The sequence below is a fragment of the Engystomops pustulosus genome, chromosome 2, assembly GCF_040894005.1.
Source record: "Engystomops pustulosus chromosome 2, aEngPut4.maternal, whole genome shotgun sequence".
Classification (NCBI taxonomy): domain Eukaryota; kingdom Metazoa; phylum Chordata; class Amphibia; order Anura; family Leptodactylidae; genus Engystomops; species Engystomops pustulosus.
The window spans coordinates 264,439,835-264,458,877 of record NC_092412.1 but is presented as its reverse complement, the minus strand read 5'-3'; the positions used below and the strand labels follow the sequence as shown (position 1 = coordinate 264,458,877).

General features: G+C 49.3%; 1 protein-coding gene across 1 annotated transcript; it reads left to right on the top strand.

The window, feature by feature from the left end:
* Positions 1–8: 8 nt before the first annotated feature.
* On the top strand, positions 9–7,516 carry NDUFV3 (NADH:ubiquinone oxidoreductase subunit V3). Its single transcript, XM_072133552.1, has 4 exons — positions 9–44; positions 1,197–1,242; positions 1,589–2,614; positions 7,307–7,516. Exons 1-4 carry the CDS (start codon positions 9–11, stop codon positions 7,474–7,476), a joined length of 1,278 nt encoding a protein of 425 aa, XP_071989653.1. The 3' UTR covers positions 7,477–7,516.
* The last annotated feature ends 11,527 nt before the right edge of the window (positions 7,517–19,043 follow it).

Genomic DNA, 19,043 nt, shown 5'->3' with positions numbered 1-19,043 from the left:
AGGAGAGAATGGCGGCGGCGCTGAGATCAGTGAGGAGGCTGCAGGTAGGAGGAGGCCGCTACAGACGAGTATTATACTCCCCAATAATCTGTGTCACTCCAGCCTCCAGTACACGTCCTGACACCCCGTGCACTTGTGTACGACCTCCCCATGACCCCGTGCACTTGTGCCAGCGCTTCCCTCCCCCGGTCGGTCGGTCGGGTGCGTGGGGCGTCGGGGCCGGCGCTTCCCTCCCCCGGTCGGTCGGGTGCGTGGGGCGTCGGGGCCGGCGCTTCCCTCCCCCGGTCGGTCGGTCGGGTGCGTGGGGCGTCGGGGCCGGCGCCTCCCTCCCCCGGTCGGTCGGGTGCGTGGGGCGTCGGGGCCGGCGCTTCCCTCCCCCGGTCGGTCGGGTGCGTGGGGCGTCGGGGCCGGCGCCTCCCTCCCCCGGTCGGTCGGGTGCGTGGGGCGTCGGGGCCGGCGCTTCCCTCCCCCGGTCGGGTGCGTGGGGCGTCGGGGCCGGCGCCTCCCTCCCCCGGTCGGTCGGGTGCGTGGGGCGTCGGGGCCGGCGCCTCCCTCCCCCGGTCGGTCGGGTGCGTGGGGCGTCGGGGCCGGCGCTTCCCTCCCCCGGTCGGTCGGGTGCGTGGGGCGTCGGGGCCGGCGCCTCCCTCCCCCGGTCGGTCGGGTGCGTGGGGCGTCGGGGCCGGCGCTTCCCTCCCCCGGTCGGGTGCGTGGGGCGTCGGGGCCGGCGCCTCCCTCCCCCGGTCGGTCGGGTGCGTGGGGCGTCGGGGCCGGCGCCTCCCTCCCCCGGTCGGTCGGGTGCGTGGGGCGTCGGGGCCGGCGCTTCCCTCCCCCGGTCGGTCGGGTGCGTGGGGCGTCGGGGCCGGCGCCTCCCTCCCCTGGTCGGTCGGATGCGTGGGGCGTCGGGGCCGGCGCCTCCCTCCCCCGGTCGGTCGGGTGCGTGGGGCGTCGGGGCCGGCCCTTCCCTCCCCCGGTCGGTGGGGTGCTTGTGGTGCGTCGAGGCCGGCGCCTCCCTCCCCCGGTCGGTCGGGTGCGTGGGGCGTCGGGGCCGGCGCTTCCCTCCCCGGCTCGCGGGGGGCTGGGCTCCCCTTCCTGTGTCTCTGCTCTGTACACTTGTGGTGACTCTCAGCTTCCTGTCTGTTGCTTCCCCCCTCGTTCTCGGTCCTGGTGGTGACTGAACCTTTGTCTGTGTCCAGCAGGTGCTGCCGAGGATCAGTGTGACCTGTGTCCGAGCCCAGGGCGGAGGTGAGACACCTGTCCTCATGTCTACCATTATGGAGGGGAGGGGGCGCTGTAGTGGCATGTAGGGGGCTCCGGCTGTAGGTCTGTGGCCCCAGGCGATGAGGTTTGGCTTGTCGGGGTGGAGTCTTAGTGATAATATCATGCGGTTCCCCACAAAGCATGTAGAGAGGAGACCACGGCCCGGTCCCATCACTCAGCCATCGCTGGTTTTCTCAGTGGTGTCATTGTCTCTTGTATAGCGCCTCCCTTCTATATATATAAGGTCAGGGCACGGACCTGACCACTTTCTCCACCTTAGACCACCAATACTGGATCTGATTGTGTCATGGGATGTCTCTCTCTCTCCTAGGTAAGGGCTCCTCTAACAAAGGGGGCAGTAAGACACTGGTCTCATTTCCAGTGAGAGTCTCTCAGTGCCAGCGACCAGCTACAGGTGAGAATAGAGATGAGGCCCTCAGAGCAGTGAGCGCTCTGCTGCGGGATGACGGTGGGCAGTCAGGCACAGAGGTGCACACCGCACAGGGGGTCTCGCAGAGCAATTCATCCTCCAGCAGCTCAGACTCCAGCTCTGATTCTGAGAGTGAGGAGGAAGACTCTGAGCCAGTCAGTGACCGACATGCAGATCTAGCAGATGGTGGAGGGCACCCGGGACAGAGCCACAAGTCCTCCTCCATAAGAGAGATTCCTGTAGGACAGGAACAGAAAGATAAGATGTGGCTGAGGGGGAAGAATGCTGAAGAGTTAAAAAACTATGCCTCTGCGATGACTATAGCGGAACTTCCTCCAAAGACTCCACTTGGAGCAAGACAGGTGGAGACACCAAGTAGAATGGTTCATGGTCGAGACTCTGCAACATCAGCTGCCAATTCCAAGATGTCTAAAACATCTGATGAACTTCCTGTCGGAGGAATAGAGATAGTGGCAATGAAGTCCACAAAGACACAGATCATATCAACTACAAGATCTGAGGAGGCTTCTGGAGGAGCAGAGGAGACATCATCTCCTGAAGCCCAGATCATATCAACTACAAGATCCGAGCAGGCTTCTGGAGGAGCAGAGGAGACATCATCTCCTGAAGCCCAGATCATATCAACTACAAGATCTGAGGAGGCTTCTGGAGGAGCAGAGGAGACATCATCTCCTGAAGCCCAGATCATATCAACTACAAGATCTGAGGAGGCTTCTGGAGGAGCAGAGGAGACATCATCTCCTGAAGCCCAGATCATATCAACTACAAGATCCGAGGAGGCTTCTGGAGGAGCAGAGGAGACATCATCTCCTGAGGCCCCGATCATATCAACTACAAGATCCGAGCAGGCTTCTGTAGGAGCAGAGGAGACATCAGCACCTGAGTCTGCAGAGATCCATGAATCACGTGAGGACACTTTGCTGCTTCTAGTCTCTGCTTCCTATCCTCATCTCCCTCCTGTGCTAGTCCACAGTGTCTGTGCCCTGACTCTTCCCCTTTGCCCCACAACCTGCAGGAATGATGAGAGAGATGCCTGGAGCCCATTGGCACCTTCTGCTTGTATTTCTCATTCCTGACACGTCTCTGTATCGTAATGTTATACCGACCTCCCACCACTTCAGCTCTAACTACTTCTGCTCTTTCATTTCCGCCAGTGAAGTGTCCCACTCCTGCTTCCCTCTGCAGAGTCCCTGAAGTTGTATATATTGATCATGCAGGGGGGTAAATGGGGTTAGACAATGAGCTGGAAATGACAGCTCTATATTACATAACTCACCTGCCATCACTCGAGCATCACCAGTCATTGATGGATATTCTATATGTAAATAAGATGGGTGGTTCTGATAAGCTGAGGGGTGGGTCTTCTGATCACATGACCTCATGTCACAGAAATAGAAATTCAACAAAAGTGTTTGAGAGGACGGACGTCATTCAGCTCTGTACTGCTAAGGAACACGTGTATGAGAGGACGGATGTCATTCAGCTCTGTACTACTAAGGAACACGTGTATGAGAGGACGGATGTCATTCAGCTCTGTACTACTAAGGAACACGTGTATGAGAGGACAGATGTCATTCAGCTCTGTACTACTAAGGAACACGTGTATGAGAGGACAGATGTCATTCAGCTCTGTACTACTAAGGAACAAGTGTATGAGAGGACGGACGTCATTCAGCTCTGTACTACTAAGGAACAAGTGTATGAGAGGACGGATGTCAGTCAGCTCTGTACTACTAAGGAACAAGTGTATGAGAGGACGGATGTCAGTCAGCTCTGTACTACTAAGGAACACGTGTATGAGAGGACGGACGTCATTCAGCTCTGTACTACTAAGGCACAAGTGTATGAGAGGACAGATGTCATTCAGCTCTGTACTACTAAGGAACACGTGTATGAGAGGACGGATGTCATTCAGCTCTGTACTACTAAGGAACACGTGTATGAGAGGACGGATGTCATTCAGCTCTGTACTACTAAGGAACACGTGTATGAGAGGACGGATGTCATTCAGCTCTGTACTACTAAGGAACACGTGTATGAGAGGACAGATGTCATTCAGCTCTGTACTACTAAGGAACACGTGTATGAGAGGACAGATGTCATTCAGCTCTGTACTACTAAGGAACAAGTGTATGAGAGGACGGACGTCATTCAGCTCTGTACTACTAAGGAACAAGTGTATGAGAGGACGGATGTCAGTCAGCTCTGTACTACTAAGGAACAAGTGTATGAGAGGACGGATGTCAGTCAGCTCTGTACTACTAAGGAACACGTGTATGAGAGGACGGACGTCATTCAGCTCTGTACTACTAAGGCACAAGTGTATGAGAGGACAGTCATTCAGCTCTGTACTACTAAGGAACAAGTGTATGAGAGGACGGATATCATTCAGCTCTGTACTACTAAGGAACAAGTGTATGAGAGGACGGATGTCATTCAGCTCTGTACTACTAAGGAACAAGTGTATGAGAGGACGGATGTCATTCAGCTCTGTACTACTAAGGAACAAGTGTATGAGAGGACGGATGTCATTCAGCTCTGTACTACTAAGGAACACGTGTATGAGAGGACGGATGTCATTCAGCTCTGTACTACTAAGGAACAAGTGTATGAGAGGACGGACGTCATTCAGCTCTGTACTACTAAGGAACACGTGTATGAGAGGACGGATATCATTCAGCTCTGTACTACTAAGGAACACGTGTATGAGAGGACGGATGTCATTCAGCTCTGTACTACTAAGGAACACGTGTATGAGAGGACGGACGTCATTCAGCTCTGTACTACTAAGGAACAAGTGTATGAGAGGACGGATGTCATTCAGCTCTGTACTACTAAGGAACAAGTGTATGAGAGGACGGATGTCATTCAGCTCTGTACTACTAAGGAACACGTGTATGAGAGGACGGATGTCATTCAGCTCTGTACTACTAAGGAACACGTGTATGAGAGGACGGATGTCATTCAGCTCTGTACTACTAAGGAACACGTGTATGAGAGGACGGATGTCATTCAGCTCTGTACTACTAAGGAACACGTGTATGAGAGGACGGATGTCATTCAGCTCTGTACTACTAAGGAACAAGTGTATGAGAGGACGGATGTCATTCAGCTCTGTACTACTAAGGAACACGTGTATGAGAGGACGGACGTCATTCAGCTCTGTACTACTAAGGAACACGTGTATGAGAGGACGGATGTCAGTCAGCTCTGTACTACTAAGGAACAAGTGTATGAGAGGACGGACGTCATTCAGCTCTGTGCTACTAAGGCACAAGTGTATGAGAGGACGGATGTCATTCAGCTCTGTACTACTAAGGAACACGTGTATGAGAGGACGGATGTCAGTCAGCTCTGTACTACTAAGGAACAAGTGTATGAGAGGATGGATGTCATTCAGCTCTGTACTACTAAGGCACAAGTGTATGAGAGGACGGACGTCATTCAGCTCTGTACTACTAAGGAACACGTGTATGAGAGGACGGATGTCAGTCAGCTCTGTACTACTAAGGAACAAGTGTATGAGAGGACGGATGTCATTCAGCTCTGTACTACTATGGAACACGTGTATGAGAGGACGGACGTCATTCAGCTCTGTACTACTAAGGAACAAGTGTATGAGAGGATGGATGTCATTCAGCTCTGTACTACTAAGGCACAAGTGTATGAGAGGACGGATATCATTCAGCTCTGTACTACTAAGGAACACGTGTATGAGAGGACGGATGTCAGTCAGCTCTCTACTAGGGTGGCTCTTGTGTACTAGAGGATAGACGTGTGATAGCTCTGTACTAGGATGGTTCTTGTGTACTAGAGGATAGACGTGTGATCGCTCTGTACTAGGATGGCTCTTGTGTACTAGAGGATAGATGTGTGATCGCTCTGTACTAGGATGGCACTTGTGTACTAGAGGATAGACGTCTGATAGCTCTGTACTAGGATGGTTCTTGTGTACTAGAGGATAGACGTGTGATAGCTCTGTACTAGGATGGTTCTTGTGTACTAGAGGATAGACGTGTGATAGCTCTGTACTAGGATAGCTCTTGTGTACTAGAGGATAGACGTGTGATGGCTCTGTACTAGGATGGCTCTTGTGTACTAGAGGATAGACGTCCGATAGCTCTGTACTAGGATAGCTCTTGTGTACTAGAGGATAGACGTGTGATAGCTCTGTACTAGGATAGCTCTTGTGTACTAGAGGATAGACGTCCGATAGCTCTGTACTAGGATGGCTCTTGTGTACTAGAGGATAGACGTCTGATAGCTCTGTACTAGACTTGTGATAGCTCTGTACTAGGATGGCTCTTGTGTACTTGAGGATAGACGTCTGATAGCTCTGTACTAGGATAGCTCTTGTGTACTAGAGGATAGACGTGTGATCGCTCTGTACTAGGATAGCTCTTGTGTACTAGAGGATAGACGTGTGATAGCTCTGTACTAGGATGGTTCTTGTGTACTAGAGGATAGACGTGTGATAGCTCTGTACTAGGATGGCACTTGTGTACTAGAGGATATACGTCCGATAGCTCTGTACTAGGATAGCTCTTGTGTACTAGAGGATAGACGTCTGATAGCTCTGTACTAGGATAGCTCTTGTGTACTAGAGGATAGACGTGTGATCGCTCTGTACTAGGATAGCTCTTGTGTACTAGAGGATAGACGTGTGATCGCTCTGTACTAGGATGGCTCTTGTGTACTAGAGGATAGACGTCTGATAGCTCTGTACTAGGGTGGCTCTTGTGTACTTGAGGATAGACGTGTGATCGCTCTGTACTAGGATGGCTCTTGTGTACTAGAGGATAGACGTGTGATCGCTCTGTACTAGGATGGCTCTTGTGTACTAGAGGATAGACGTGTGATAGCTCTGTACTAGGATGGCTCTTGTGTACTAGAGGATAGACGTGTGATAGCTCTGTACTAGGATGGCACTTGTGTACTAGAGGATAGACGTCTGATAGCTCTGTACTAGGATGGCTCTTGTGTACTAGAGGATAGACGTGTGATCGCTCTGTACTAGGATGGCTCTTGTGTACTAGAGGATAGACGTGTGATAGCTCTGTACTAGGATGGCTCTTGTGTACTAGAGGATAGACGTCTGATAGCTCTGTACTAGGATAGCTCTTGTGTACTAGAGGATAGACGTGTGATCGCTCTGTACTAGTCTGCCATTTGAGCTAATGATGTGCACATGTTGGTCTTCCATGATGCACCGCAGTCCAGGCCTTTGTGTCCTGCTCTTCTGAATCTTATGGGTGCAGATTATTAGTGATTCGGCTCTAGACCACCATGACCAGTGTTTCTCCAGATGGTTCTGCTCCCTCTCGAGACATAGTTGTATCATCTCCAGGACGTCTGTTCTTCTCCAATGACGTATAGCCAGTCATGTGCTTCATGAATATAATGATAGATTTGATGTCCGGCATGAGGGAGAATTGTAAGTGACATGAGGAGCTTCTTCAGGAAAGTGTCAGCTGTGGGACCATGATATTAAGACTGTGTTCAGCTCTAGGATGAGGCAGTTGCCTTGTGGTTATGGCTTCTTCCTTAGGCTCTGCCTTCTTTTGGTTTCCTGTTTCTAATCCCTGTCTTCTTTTTCAGATTCTCCCCCTGAGCCTCGCGCTGCCCCCCAGGATCCATTTGATAACACAAAGTATCAGAACCTGCAGCATTTCAACTACACACCCTTCACTTTTGTAGAGGTGGACGTGGAGCTGGCAAAGTATAGACTGCCACAACCATCATCAGGACGTCCATCTCCTCGGCACTGAGACCGGAGCTGTGCAATAAACCTGTATATATGACATCCTATACCTTGTCACGTCTCAGACTTTCTGGTGGTCTTCTCTTAGCTGATGCCTTAGGTCCATGCCATTAGGTTGTAATTCCAAAAAATCACTAACCTAGAACTATAGAGGAACGGAGCCAGAAGGGAAAAGAAACGAGTAGAAGGGATCCACAATCTTTTCTTCTTTCAAGTGGAGACGCACAGCAAAGGATCCAGAACCAAGGTCCGGTGGAGACGAGCCGCAGGTCAGAGAGTATAAAGTCGCGATAGTGTAGCACTCAGAAGGTACAGCATAAAAGATCGGAACAGAACATCGACAATCATTAAACCTGCCAGTGGTTCATTGTCATGAATACAATATAAAAAGTATTTGTCCGGAAGGATCAGACCACCTAAGGGTAAAGTATCTAATAATACATTCAGCTCACCCCCTCGATATAAAACGTAATAAACAGTAAAACATTTTGGGCATCGCCATGTCTCAAAATGTCCGATCTAACAAAAGATGAACACAATTATTCCCATCGGTAAACCCCATAATGAAAAATAGCGCCCACTAGTTTTACACCATTTAACAACCCATAAAAAGTGATCAAAAGGTCGTACAGTCCTCCAAATATTCTGCACCTGTTTGTAATTTCCTTCATTATCTGACAAACCCGATGGAACGTGCAGTAACTTTCCTGTTTTCACTGACGTTGCAAAAATGTTCCTAAGTGACTGAACCCTCCGGCTCTGACCCCATCAGCCACAGCAAGAGGAGATCTTCCAATCCAAGAATATTCCATCTTCACAACATCCCAGGAGGCTTGAAGGTTGACTGATGGTAGATGTCCAGCGTGACATCATTGTTTCTTTATGCACTAATTCTACTAGTTTTAGTGCATAAGGAAACAGCATATTTACTGCTAAAATAACTTTTTTAAAAATATGTATATGAACCGCAAGTGCTCTGGCTGCTGTCACCTTAACGCCTCTCGGCATTGCCGGATTTTAATGTACGCCCGGCCCCTGCTGTAACAGTACCTCCTCCTCATCGTCGTAGACTGTAAGCTCTTGTTTCCTCCCCTCATCCTCATAGACTGTAAGCTCTTGTGTCCACTCATCCTCATAGACTGTAAGTTCTTGTGTCCTCATCCTCATAGACTGTAAGCTCGTGTGTCCTCCCTCATCCTCATAGACTGTAAGCTCTTGTGTCACCCCCTCATCCTCATAGACTGTAAGCTCTTGTGTCCCCCCTCATCCTCATAGACTGTAAGCTCTTGTGTCACCCCCTCATCCTCATAGACTGTAAGCTCTTGTGTCACCCCTCATCCTCATAGACTGTAAGCTCTTGTGTCACCCCTCATCCTCATAGACTGTAAGCTCTTGTGTCCCCCTTCATCCTCATAGACTGTAAGCACTTGTGTCACCCCCTCATCCTCATAGACTGTAAGCTCTTGTGTCCTCCCCTCATCCTCATAGACTGTAAGCTCTTGTGTCACCCCCTCATCCTCATAGACTGTAAGCTCTTGTGTCACCCCCTCATCCTCATAGACTGTAAGCTCTTGTGTCACCCCTCATCCTCATAGACTGTAAGCTCTTGTGTCATCCCCTCACCCTCATAGACTGTAAGCTCTTGTGTCCTCCCTCATCCTCATAGACTGTAAGCTCTTGTGTCCCCCCCCTCATCCTCATAGACTGTAAGCACTTGTGTCACTCCCTCATCCTCATAGACTGTAAGTGATAGGGTAAGATTTAAGATATCCTCTTTTAGTGTGTGTTGGCTGTGTTTCTAATCAAGAAGCATGCAAAGAATGAACAAATTGCTGATGTAAGATTTGCTAATGCTGTTGCCCGGGGCAAAAATCAGCACTGCGCAGGTTTATTAGGTTTCACAAAACTATATAGAAAAACAAGAGAGAAACAGAAGGGGAGGAGCGTTCCCAGTTTATGAAGTCTCTTGATTGGAGAACTTCCCCGCTGTCGCACATTGACGTCAGGTCCGCATTCCTAAGCTTCAAAACTTTTTTGTCTCTGCGCCATTGTGAGTTCCTTGTTTCTATTACAGAACTTTTTAGGAAAATAAGACAAGTAGAAATGACAGGATTTGATCTATCAGGTTGGTTTACCTTAACAGTCCCCCCTAAATCCTGGAACTTCTCTCAGCTGCTATTGGTCTAGAAGAACCTACAGACCTGCCCATATGTGCATCGCTCTCCTCTTCACCAGTTGGATGACAGCAGACCCCTGTTGGGTGCACCCCCATTTAGTCGACTTTCACATATGGGAATCTAATCCCTACCCTACCTCTCCCTACTCCAGGGGCTGTTTGATATGTTTCAGGGGGGGTTGATCTCAGAGCGATATCTTCATTATGCAAATTTAGGAAACTTGAGTAAGGGGTCAAGAGCAAAATCACAATCCTTAACGCTCTGCGCCGTAGCTCTACGGCGCAGAGGTACAGGGAGTGTATGAAGAGGGCTCACGGGCTGAGTCCTCTTCATACAAAGGTGGGGGTTGTTGCATATTGCAGCAAACCCCCACCGCTAATAACCGCGGTTGGTGCTTGCACCGATCGTGGCTATTAACCCTTTCAAAGTCGCCGGCGGCATTTAAAAGACGGCGGCGCGTGGGCGCCGCCATCTTTATTACGATCGCCGCGTCCCCGAACGTCATCGGGGGGCGGCGATCGGTTGCCATGGTAGCCGCGGGTCTTCGTTTGACCCGAGGCTTAAGGGCTTTTGCAGATTCGTTACAATGAGATAGTGGCTCATTGTAATGAATGAGCTGCAAAAATGCCATATACTGCAATACAGAAGTATTATCCAGGAGTATTATACAGAAGTATTATCCAGGAGTATTGCAGTATATAATAGGAATGATCTGACCATCTAGGGTTAATGTACCCTACAGGGTCTAAAAATAGTGGAAAAAAAAAAAATTATAAAATATAAAAAATTCAAATCACCCCCCTTTCCCTAGAACTGATATAAAACATAAACCGTAAAAATCACAGACACTTCAGGTATCGCCGCGTCACAAAATGCCCGATCTATCAAAATATAAAAGGGGTTACGGCCTGCGGTGACCTCCGAGATGGGAAATGGCGCCAAATGTCCAAAATGCGACTTTTACACCTTTTTGCATCACATAAAAAAATTATCAAAATGTCGCACAGACCTCAAAATGGCAGCAATGAAAACATCGGCTCATTTCGCAAAAAATGACCCCTCCCTCCGCTCCGTGTGCTAAAGTATGAAAAAATTATTAGCTTCAGAAGATGGCAAAAATTTTTTTTCTTTTTTGTACACATTCGTTTATTTTTGAAAATGTATTAAAACCGATAAATCTGGTGTCACCGCGATCGCACCGAACCAAAGAATAAAGTAGGCGTGTTATTTGGAGCCCACAAGAACGTGACGTGTTTTTTTTTTTCAGTTTTTCCACATTTGGATTTTTTTTCAGCTTCGCAGTACACGGCATGTTAAAATAAATAACATCGAGGGAAAGTAAAATTTGTTACGCACAAAATAATCCCTCACACAGGTCTGTACACGTAAAAATGAAAAAGTTATGGATTTTTGAAGGTGGAGGGCGAGAAATGAGCGAAAAAACCCTGCGTCCTTAAGGGGTTAACATCGCCCCCACTTAAAGGAAACCTTTCCAATCCCCCAACCACAAAGTGAAGGATATAGCGTCCACTTCTGAGTTTCTCTTGAGGTCCCAGGACAGTCCTTCAATCTCTTCACGAGCATGGGTAATGGATCCACAGGGGGCGATGTCATCCGGGATGTACATGCAACAAGCCACTCCCACCATCTTACAGACTCCTCCCTTCTTAGCAAGGGTCATGTCCAAAGCCATGCGGTTCTGGAAAGCATCTCGGATATAATTCCCTGAGAGTCGGGCCGGACTCTCCTATCCCCACAAATCCTGTACACATCAGACACTGCTAATACAGGGTTACCTGTGCTGTCAGTGTTATAGAAGGTCATTGTCGTATTGCACCAAATGTAGGTAAAGTCTCCTACCCTGGGGGCATCCTGGTCACCCCTATAGATACAGTGATAGTCATGGTTGGGGTGTCCCTGAGCATACAGTCAGTCCTATAGATACAGTGATAGTCACGGTTGGGGTGTTCCTGAGCATACAGTCAGTCCTATAGATACAGTGATAGTCATGGTTGGGGTGTCCCTGAGCATACAGTCAGTCCTATAGATACAGTGATAGTCACGGTTGGGGTGTCCCTGAGCATACAGTCAGTCCTATAGATACAGTGATAGTCATGGTTGGGGTGTCCCTGAGCATACAGTCAGTCCTATAGATACAGTGATAGTCATGGTTGGGGTGTCCCTGAGCATACAGTCACCCCTATAGATACAGTGATAGTCATGGTTGGGGTGTCCCTGAGCATACAGTCAGTCCTGTAGATACAGTGATAGTCATGGTTGGGGTGTCCCTGAGCATACAGTCAGTCCTATAGATACAGTGATAGTCATGGTTGGAGTGTCCCTGAGCATACAGTCAGTCCTATAGATACAGTGATAGTCATGGTTGGGGTGTCCCTGAGCATACAGTCACCCCTATAGATACAGTGATAGACATGGTTGGGGTGTCCCTGAGCATACAGTCAGTCCTATAGATACAGTGATAGTCGTCATGGTTGGGGTGTCCCTGAGCATACAGTCAGTCCTATAGATACAGTGATAGTCATGGTTGGGGTGTCCCTGAGCATACAGTCAGTCCTATAGATACAGTGATAGTCGTGGTTGGGGTGTCCCTGAGCATACAGTCAGTCCTATAGATACAGTGATAGTCATGGTTGGGGTGTCCCTGAGCATACAGTCAGTCCTATAGATACAGTGATAGTCATGGTTGGGGTGTCCCTGAGCATACAGTGATAGTCATGGTTGGGGTGTCCCTGAGCATACAGTCAGTCCTATAGATACAGTGATAGTCACGGTTGGGGTGTCCCTGAGCATACAGTCAGTCCTATAGATACAGTGATAGTCATGGTTGGGGTGTCCCTGAGCATACAGTCAGTCCTATAGATACAGTGATAGTCATGGTTGGGGTGTCCCTGAGCATACAGTCACCCCTATAGATACAGTGATAGTCATGGTTGGGGTGTCCCTGAGCATACAGTCAGTCCTGTAGATACAGTGATAGTCATGGTTGGGGTGTCCCTGAGCATACAGTCAGTCCTATAGATACAGTGATAGTCATGGTTGGAGTGTCCCTGAGCATACAGTCAGTCCTATAGATACAGTGATAGTCATGGTTGGGGTGTCCCTGAGCATACAGTCACCCCTATAGATACAGTGATAGACATGGTTGGGGTGTCCCTGAGCATACAGTCAGTCCTATAGATACAGTGATAGTCGTCATGGTTGGGGTGTCCCTGAGCATACAGTCAGTCCTATAGATACAGTGATAGTCGTGGTTGGGGTGTCCCTGAGCATACAGTCAGTCCTATAGATACAGTGATAGTCGTGGTTGGGGTGTCCCTGAGCATACAGTCAGTCCTATAGATACAGTGATAGTCATGGTTGGGGTGTCCCTGAGCATACAGTCAGTCCTATAGATACAGTGATAGTCATGGTTGGGGTGTCCCTGAGCATACAGTGATAGTCATGGTTGGGGTGTCCCTGAGCATACAGTCAGTCCTATAGATACAGTGATAGTCATGGTTGGGGTGTCCCTGAGCATACAGTCACCCCTATAGATACAGTGATAGTCATGGTTGGGGTGTCCCTGAGCATACAGTCACCCCTATAGATACGGTGATAGTCATGGTTGGGGGTATCCCTGAGCATACAGTCAGTCCTATAGATACAGTGATAGTCATGGTTGGGGTGTCCCTGGGCATACAGTCAGTCCTATAGATCCAGTGATAGTCATGGTTGGGGTGTCCCTGAGCATACAGTCAGTCCTATAGTTACAGTGATAGTCATGGTTGGGGTGTCCCTGAGCATACAGTCACCCCTATAGATACAGTGATAGTCATGTTTGGGGTGTCCCTGAGCATACAGTCAGTCCTATAGATACAGTGATATTCATGGTTGGGGTGTCCCTGGGCATACAGTCAGTCCTATAGATGCAGTGATAGTCATGGTTGGGTGTCCCTGAGCATACAGTCACCCCTATAGATACAGTGATAGTCATGGTTGGGGTGTCCCTGAGCATACAGTCACCCCTATAGATACAGTGATAGTAATGGTTGGGGTGTCCCTGAGCATACAGTCAGTCCTATAGATACAGTGATAGTCATGGTTGGGTGTCCCTGAGCATACAGTCACCCCTATAGATACAGTGATAGTAATGGTTGGGGTGTCCCTGAGCATACAGTCAGTCCTATAGATACAGTGATAGTCATGGTTGGGGTGTCCCTGAGCATACAGTCAGTCCTATAGATACAGTGATAGTCATGGTTGGGGTGTCCCTGAGCATACAGTCAGTCCTATAGATACAGTGATAATCATGGTTGGGGTGTCCCTGAGCATATAGTCAGCCCTATAGATACAGTGATAGTCATGGTTGGGGTGTCCCTGGGCATACAGTCAGCCCTATAGATACAGTGATAGTCATGGTTGGGGTGTCCCTGAGCATACAGTCAGTCCTATAGATACAGTGATAGTCATGGTTGGGGTGTCCCTGAGCATACAGTCAGTCCTATAGATACAGTGATAGTCATGGTTGGGGTGTCCCTGAGCATACAGTCAGTCCTATAGATACAGTGATAGTCATGGTTGGGGTGTCCCTGAGCATACAGTCAGCCCTATAGATACAGTGATAGTCATGGTTGGGGTGTCCCTGAGCATACAGTCAGCCCTATAGATACAGTGATAGTCATGGTTGGGGTGTCCCTGAGCATACAGTCAGTCCTATAGATACGGTGATAGTCGTGGTTGGGGTGTCCCTGAGCATACAGTCACCCCTATAGTTACAGTGATAGTCATGGTTGGGGGGTCCCTGAGCATACAGTTAGTCCTATAGATAGTGATAGTCTTGGTTGGGGTGTCCCTGAGCATACAGTCAGTCCTATAGATACAGTGATAGTCATGGCTGGGGTGTCCCTGAGCATACAGTCAGCCCTATAGATACAGTGATAGTCATGGTTGGGTGTCCCTGAGCATACAGTCAGTCCTATAGATACAGTGATAGTCATGGCTGGGGTGTCCCTGAGCATACAGTCACCCCTATAGATACAGTGATAGTCATGGTTGGGGTGTCCCTGAGCATACAGTCACCCCTATAGATACAGTGATAGTCGTGGTTGGGGTGTCCCTGAGCATACAGTCACCCCTATAGATACAGTGATAGTCGTGGTTGGGGTGTCTCTGAGCATACAGTCAGTCCTATAGCTACAGTGATAGTCATGGTTGGGGTGTCCCTGAGCATACAGTCACCCCTATAGATACAGTGATAGTCATGGTTGGGGGGTCCCTGAGCATACAGTTAGTCCAATAGATAGTGATAGTCATGGTTGGGGTGTCTCTGAGCATACAGTCAGTCAGAAGAGACCAGCTGGCAAGAAGAATAAGTAAGTCTGCAATAGTAAACATGGAAGCGTGCTGACTTCCCTCTAGCTTCACAGACGTGGCACTGGTCAGCAGGACTTGGAAAGGACCGTCGTAGCAAGGCTCCAGACTCTCTCCCTGGTGTCTCTTTACCACCACGTAGTCTCCAGGCTTCAGGTTATGCGTCCTGAGGTCTCTGTCTGCATCTGAAAAGGAATCAGAAACACTTTTGCGGACCTTTTTCCAAGGCCTGGCTCAACTGTATGGCACATTCCACCTGGTTCCCTGCCATCAGTTATAGGGTCTATGGGAAGTAGGGGCCTAGTCTGGGTGCACAGCCAAAAAGTACCTCGAAGGGGGACAATCCCATCTTTCTGTTGGGTGAGCAGGAAGGCACTCGGGCCATGGTTTCCCTGTTTCCTCCATGGCCTTCCGGATCTCTAACGTAAGAGTGCCGTTTAGTCTCTCAATCCCACCACTAACTTGGGAAGGGCAAGGGGTGTGCAGGGCCTGTTCTACACCCAGGAGGGACAAGGCTTCACCTGTCCAGTGAAGTGGGTTCTGCGACCGGACTCTATGGTCTCTGCAAGTCCAAACCTGCAGAAAATCTCACTCACCACCTTCTTGGCTTCAGCTCTGGCAATAGCCTTGGTCATGGCAGAAGCTTCTGGCCACCCTGGAAAGAGATCAATGCACACAGGCACGTACTCCTACGTACCCCTTCTGGTAGCTGGATAAAATCCATCTGCAGTCTTTGGAAGGGATACAGCGGCTTGGGTGTCACCTTCCGTGGGGTCTTTACCACCTTACCCGGGTTGTGGCGGGCACAGACTATAAAGGCTTTCACTACTCTAGTGACAGGGGTAGTAATGCCCGGGGTAAACCACTGGTGGTTTATGAGCGCTAGCATGGCCATTTTGGATATGTGTGTGTGTCCTTGGGCTACTTGACTTACTGTCGGGTGCAGGGCTCCTGGCAGGCACACCCTCTCTCCCAGCATCCAGGTCCCATCGGCATCTGGGCTCCAGCTTTCCTCCACACTCCCTTCACTTCTGATGACTCTCGGGCCACCAGGGACTGGAACACCTGTGGATCAAACATTTAGCTCAGAACTCACCGCTGAGACTTCAGGACAGTCTCCAGGCTCCATCTGTGCAGCTGCCTCCGCCAGCCCGTCAGCAACATACTTGCCCTTGGCTTGTGCAGTTACCAAATTGTGTGTGCTTTTACTATTACTATCCCCACCTCTTGTGAGGATCAACTCGCTGGCCTTGCTGAGCAGATTGCTGGCTGCAGCTACTGACACATGAGGGGCTCCCCTCACGACTGAGTCTAACCGGGCCTAATAGTGGACCACTGGGGAGGCCACCACGTTCCTGGGCTAGACACCTGTGGCCTAGATGCTCCGTGCTAAATAAAACATAAGTTTGATCCAGTTGGATGTGCCTAGGGCCGGTGCAGACAGGATTTGCCAGCTTAAGGCTATGGAATGCATCAATTGCCTCCTGACTTAGGGCAAATGGGGAAGAGGCAATGCAGTCATCAAGGGGCAGCATCAGGCTGGGGGCAGCAGACCTTATCCCAGGCTGCAGGAGCTGGCCAGTCCTAGAAACATGTGAAGAGGCTTAGGGCCTCAGGGCAGGGGCACATTCTGGACTGCCAGCTTTCTTTCCTCTGTCAGGTATCTGCCTGTGGCTGAGAAGCAGTAGCCTAGGAAGACCACCTTCTCCTGGCAGTACTGGAGCTTTGCAACCCTTCTGGGACAGAAAACACATAGGGGCAGATTTACTTACCTGGTCCATTCGTGATCCCGCGGCGCGTTGTCCGACGAGGATTCGGGTCCGTCGCGATTCATGAAGATCGTGCGCCCAAGTTCCTGCATCCGTTGCTTCCCCGCTGAGGTCCGCCGGAGTTCACCTGCTTCTTCCCAGTGCATGTGATCACAATCGCGTTTTTAAATTCCGCATGTTTGTCCAAATCCGTTGGGTAGTCCGACGGCCAGCCCCCTGATTTCTGTCACGTGCAAGCCGGCGCCGATGCACCAAAATCCGATCACGTGTGCCAAAATCCCGGGGCAACTCGGCGCAAAAGGGAAATCGTCGGGAAACCCAGCGAAAGTGCATCCGACTGACCCTTAATAAATGAGCCCCATAAGGTCAATAAATGCATTCTGGCAAACCTGCAAAATGGAGGCACAAAAACAGTAGGTCCTCCGCATACTGAAAAGGAGAACATCCAGTAAGGGGCTAGTCTGCCAGTCTACTCCCTGTAAGTCCTTGGAGTACAGGCTGGGTGAGTTTTACCCCCCTTGTGGGAATCTGCACCAGGTATACTGGAATACTGAACTGGTAAAGGCAAATAGGTCCTGGCAATCTCCTTGTAGGGGCACAGAGAGGAAAACATCTGCCAAATCAATAACAGTGAATAATATGTCAGTCCCGGGGACTGCTGCCAGTGTGGGGTAGGGACCACTGGGCTTCAGTACACTCATTGGCAGCTTGGAGGTCGTAGACCATCCTACATGTATCCGGCTGTTCTTTCTGGGTCTTTTCCCTGACTGGGAATGGGTTAAATCATCATTGTGCAAGCAGGGGAGGAGTCACACATCAGTTCTACAATGAAAGGAGCTAACTCTGTCTGGGGGGATGTACTTGCTGACGTCCTTGTTCGTTACCATCCCCCCTTTCCTGCCCTGTTGGGGCCGTCTCCGTTTCCTAGAGTGTGGGCAGTCACTTCAGTAATGTCTCCTCCCCGCAAGTTGAAGAACCCCCACTTGGGTTGGGCTCACACAGGACCGGAACTTTCTCTCAGTCTCACTTTGCCGAGGTCTGTGAAACTGGTCTTTGTTTCCTCCTGGCTTTCAGTCACATTCTTATCAGTCCCTCTGTATGTCAAGTCTGACATTAATGTCTCCAGTCCATTAATACCTTTGGTAACAACTCATTAAAAAAACAGCTGGCAAGTGCACTTGGGGTATGACCTGACAGTGTAGTGTACTCCTTGTGTCCGAAAGCTGTAAACAGTTCCCGTGGAACTCCTCCATGACTGTTTACGTCTCCCCTTTATCTCATCCAGACATATGGGACTCTCTTAACTATCTATAATTTTCTGGCCAGACTGCAGTATCTCAAACAGAAGTCAGGTATTCTCAGACTGTCAAAAAGAACTCTAAAACGCAGTGGTGTGCCCCCTCCCTACTGTAAACATTGGCACTAGCCTGTCTCTTAGATAAGAGACACAGCAGCATTCTCAGGCAGCTCAATATGGAGAAATTCAGCTTTCTGTGAACGTCAAGGTCAGTTCTGAACAAAAACACAGACACAGATAACACAGCTCAGGCAAAGCCCAGCTGCAGATCTGACCCTCCTTAACTCTTTAAACTCCAGAAAGCAAGTACCAGAGATATTGCAACACTCTTCCTAGTAATTTTTCTCTAATCGTTAGGATCAAATACATTTTAACTGGACCATAATAAACCAAAAACACCTATGCCGGCATTTATTCCAGACCCCTGTCAAGAATCTCAAAGGGTGCTCAGCTGCTAAACCACAACAAAAAAAAAAAACAGGTGCCAACAGAGTAGAGTCATAGGCAATTAACTTTCAGTTGGCCGCCACTGAAAAATAAACTGTCCTAAGATGGCCGCCACTGAAGCATGGTAGGGCCTGTCATCTTCTCTAACCACCAGATACAGGGGTGGAGTCTGCATTCCAGGGGCCATCTTTCACTCCAAGGAAAATATAATAAAATCTCTTTTCCTCAAATTCTTTCCACATCCAAAACTTTGAAATGTCCCTTATCGCCTGTCTCTTTCTCAATGGGAACTCTGAAGGATCCCTGTCACTCTGTCCTGGTCCGTCCGTCAAAGTCAGAGGCTCTAAGTGTCTGTTAGCAGATCTGATCAAGTTTTCTCACTTGTACAATCATCAGATCATCTAACACATCCCAAAACTTTCAAACCTTCACTATTACTTTTCTTTTCACCACAATGCTACCAGCCATTCTGTTCCATTATATCAAATTGCACTTTTCCATCAGTCCTACTTAA

Coding starts and splice junctions, on each gene's coding strand:
- NDUFV3 (XM_072133552.1), top strand. CDS start 9: ATGGCGGCGGCGCTGAGATCAGTGAGGAGGCTGCAG. Junction 1,243..1,588: donor TGTCCGAGCCCAGGGCGGAG/GTGAGACACCTG, acceptor TCTCTCTCCTAG/GTAAGGGCTCCTCTAACAAA. Junction 2,615..7,306: donor TGCAGAGATCCATGAATCAC/GTGAGGACACTT, acceptor CTTCTTTTTCAG/ATTCTCCCCCTGAGCCTCGC.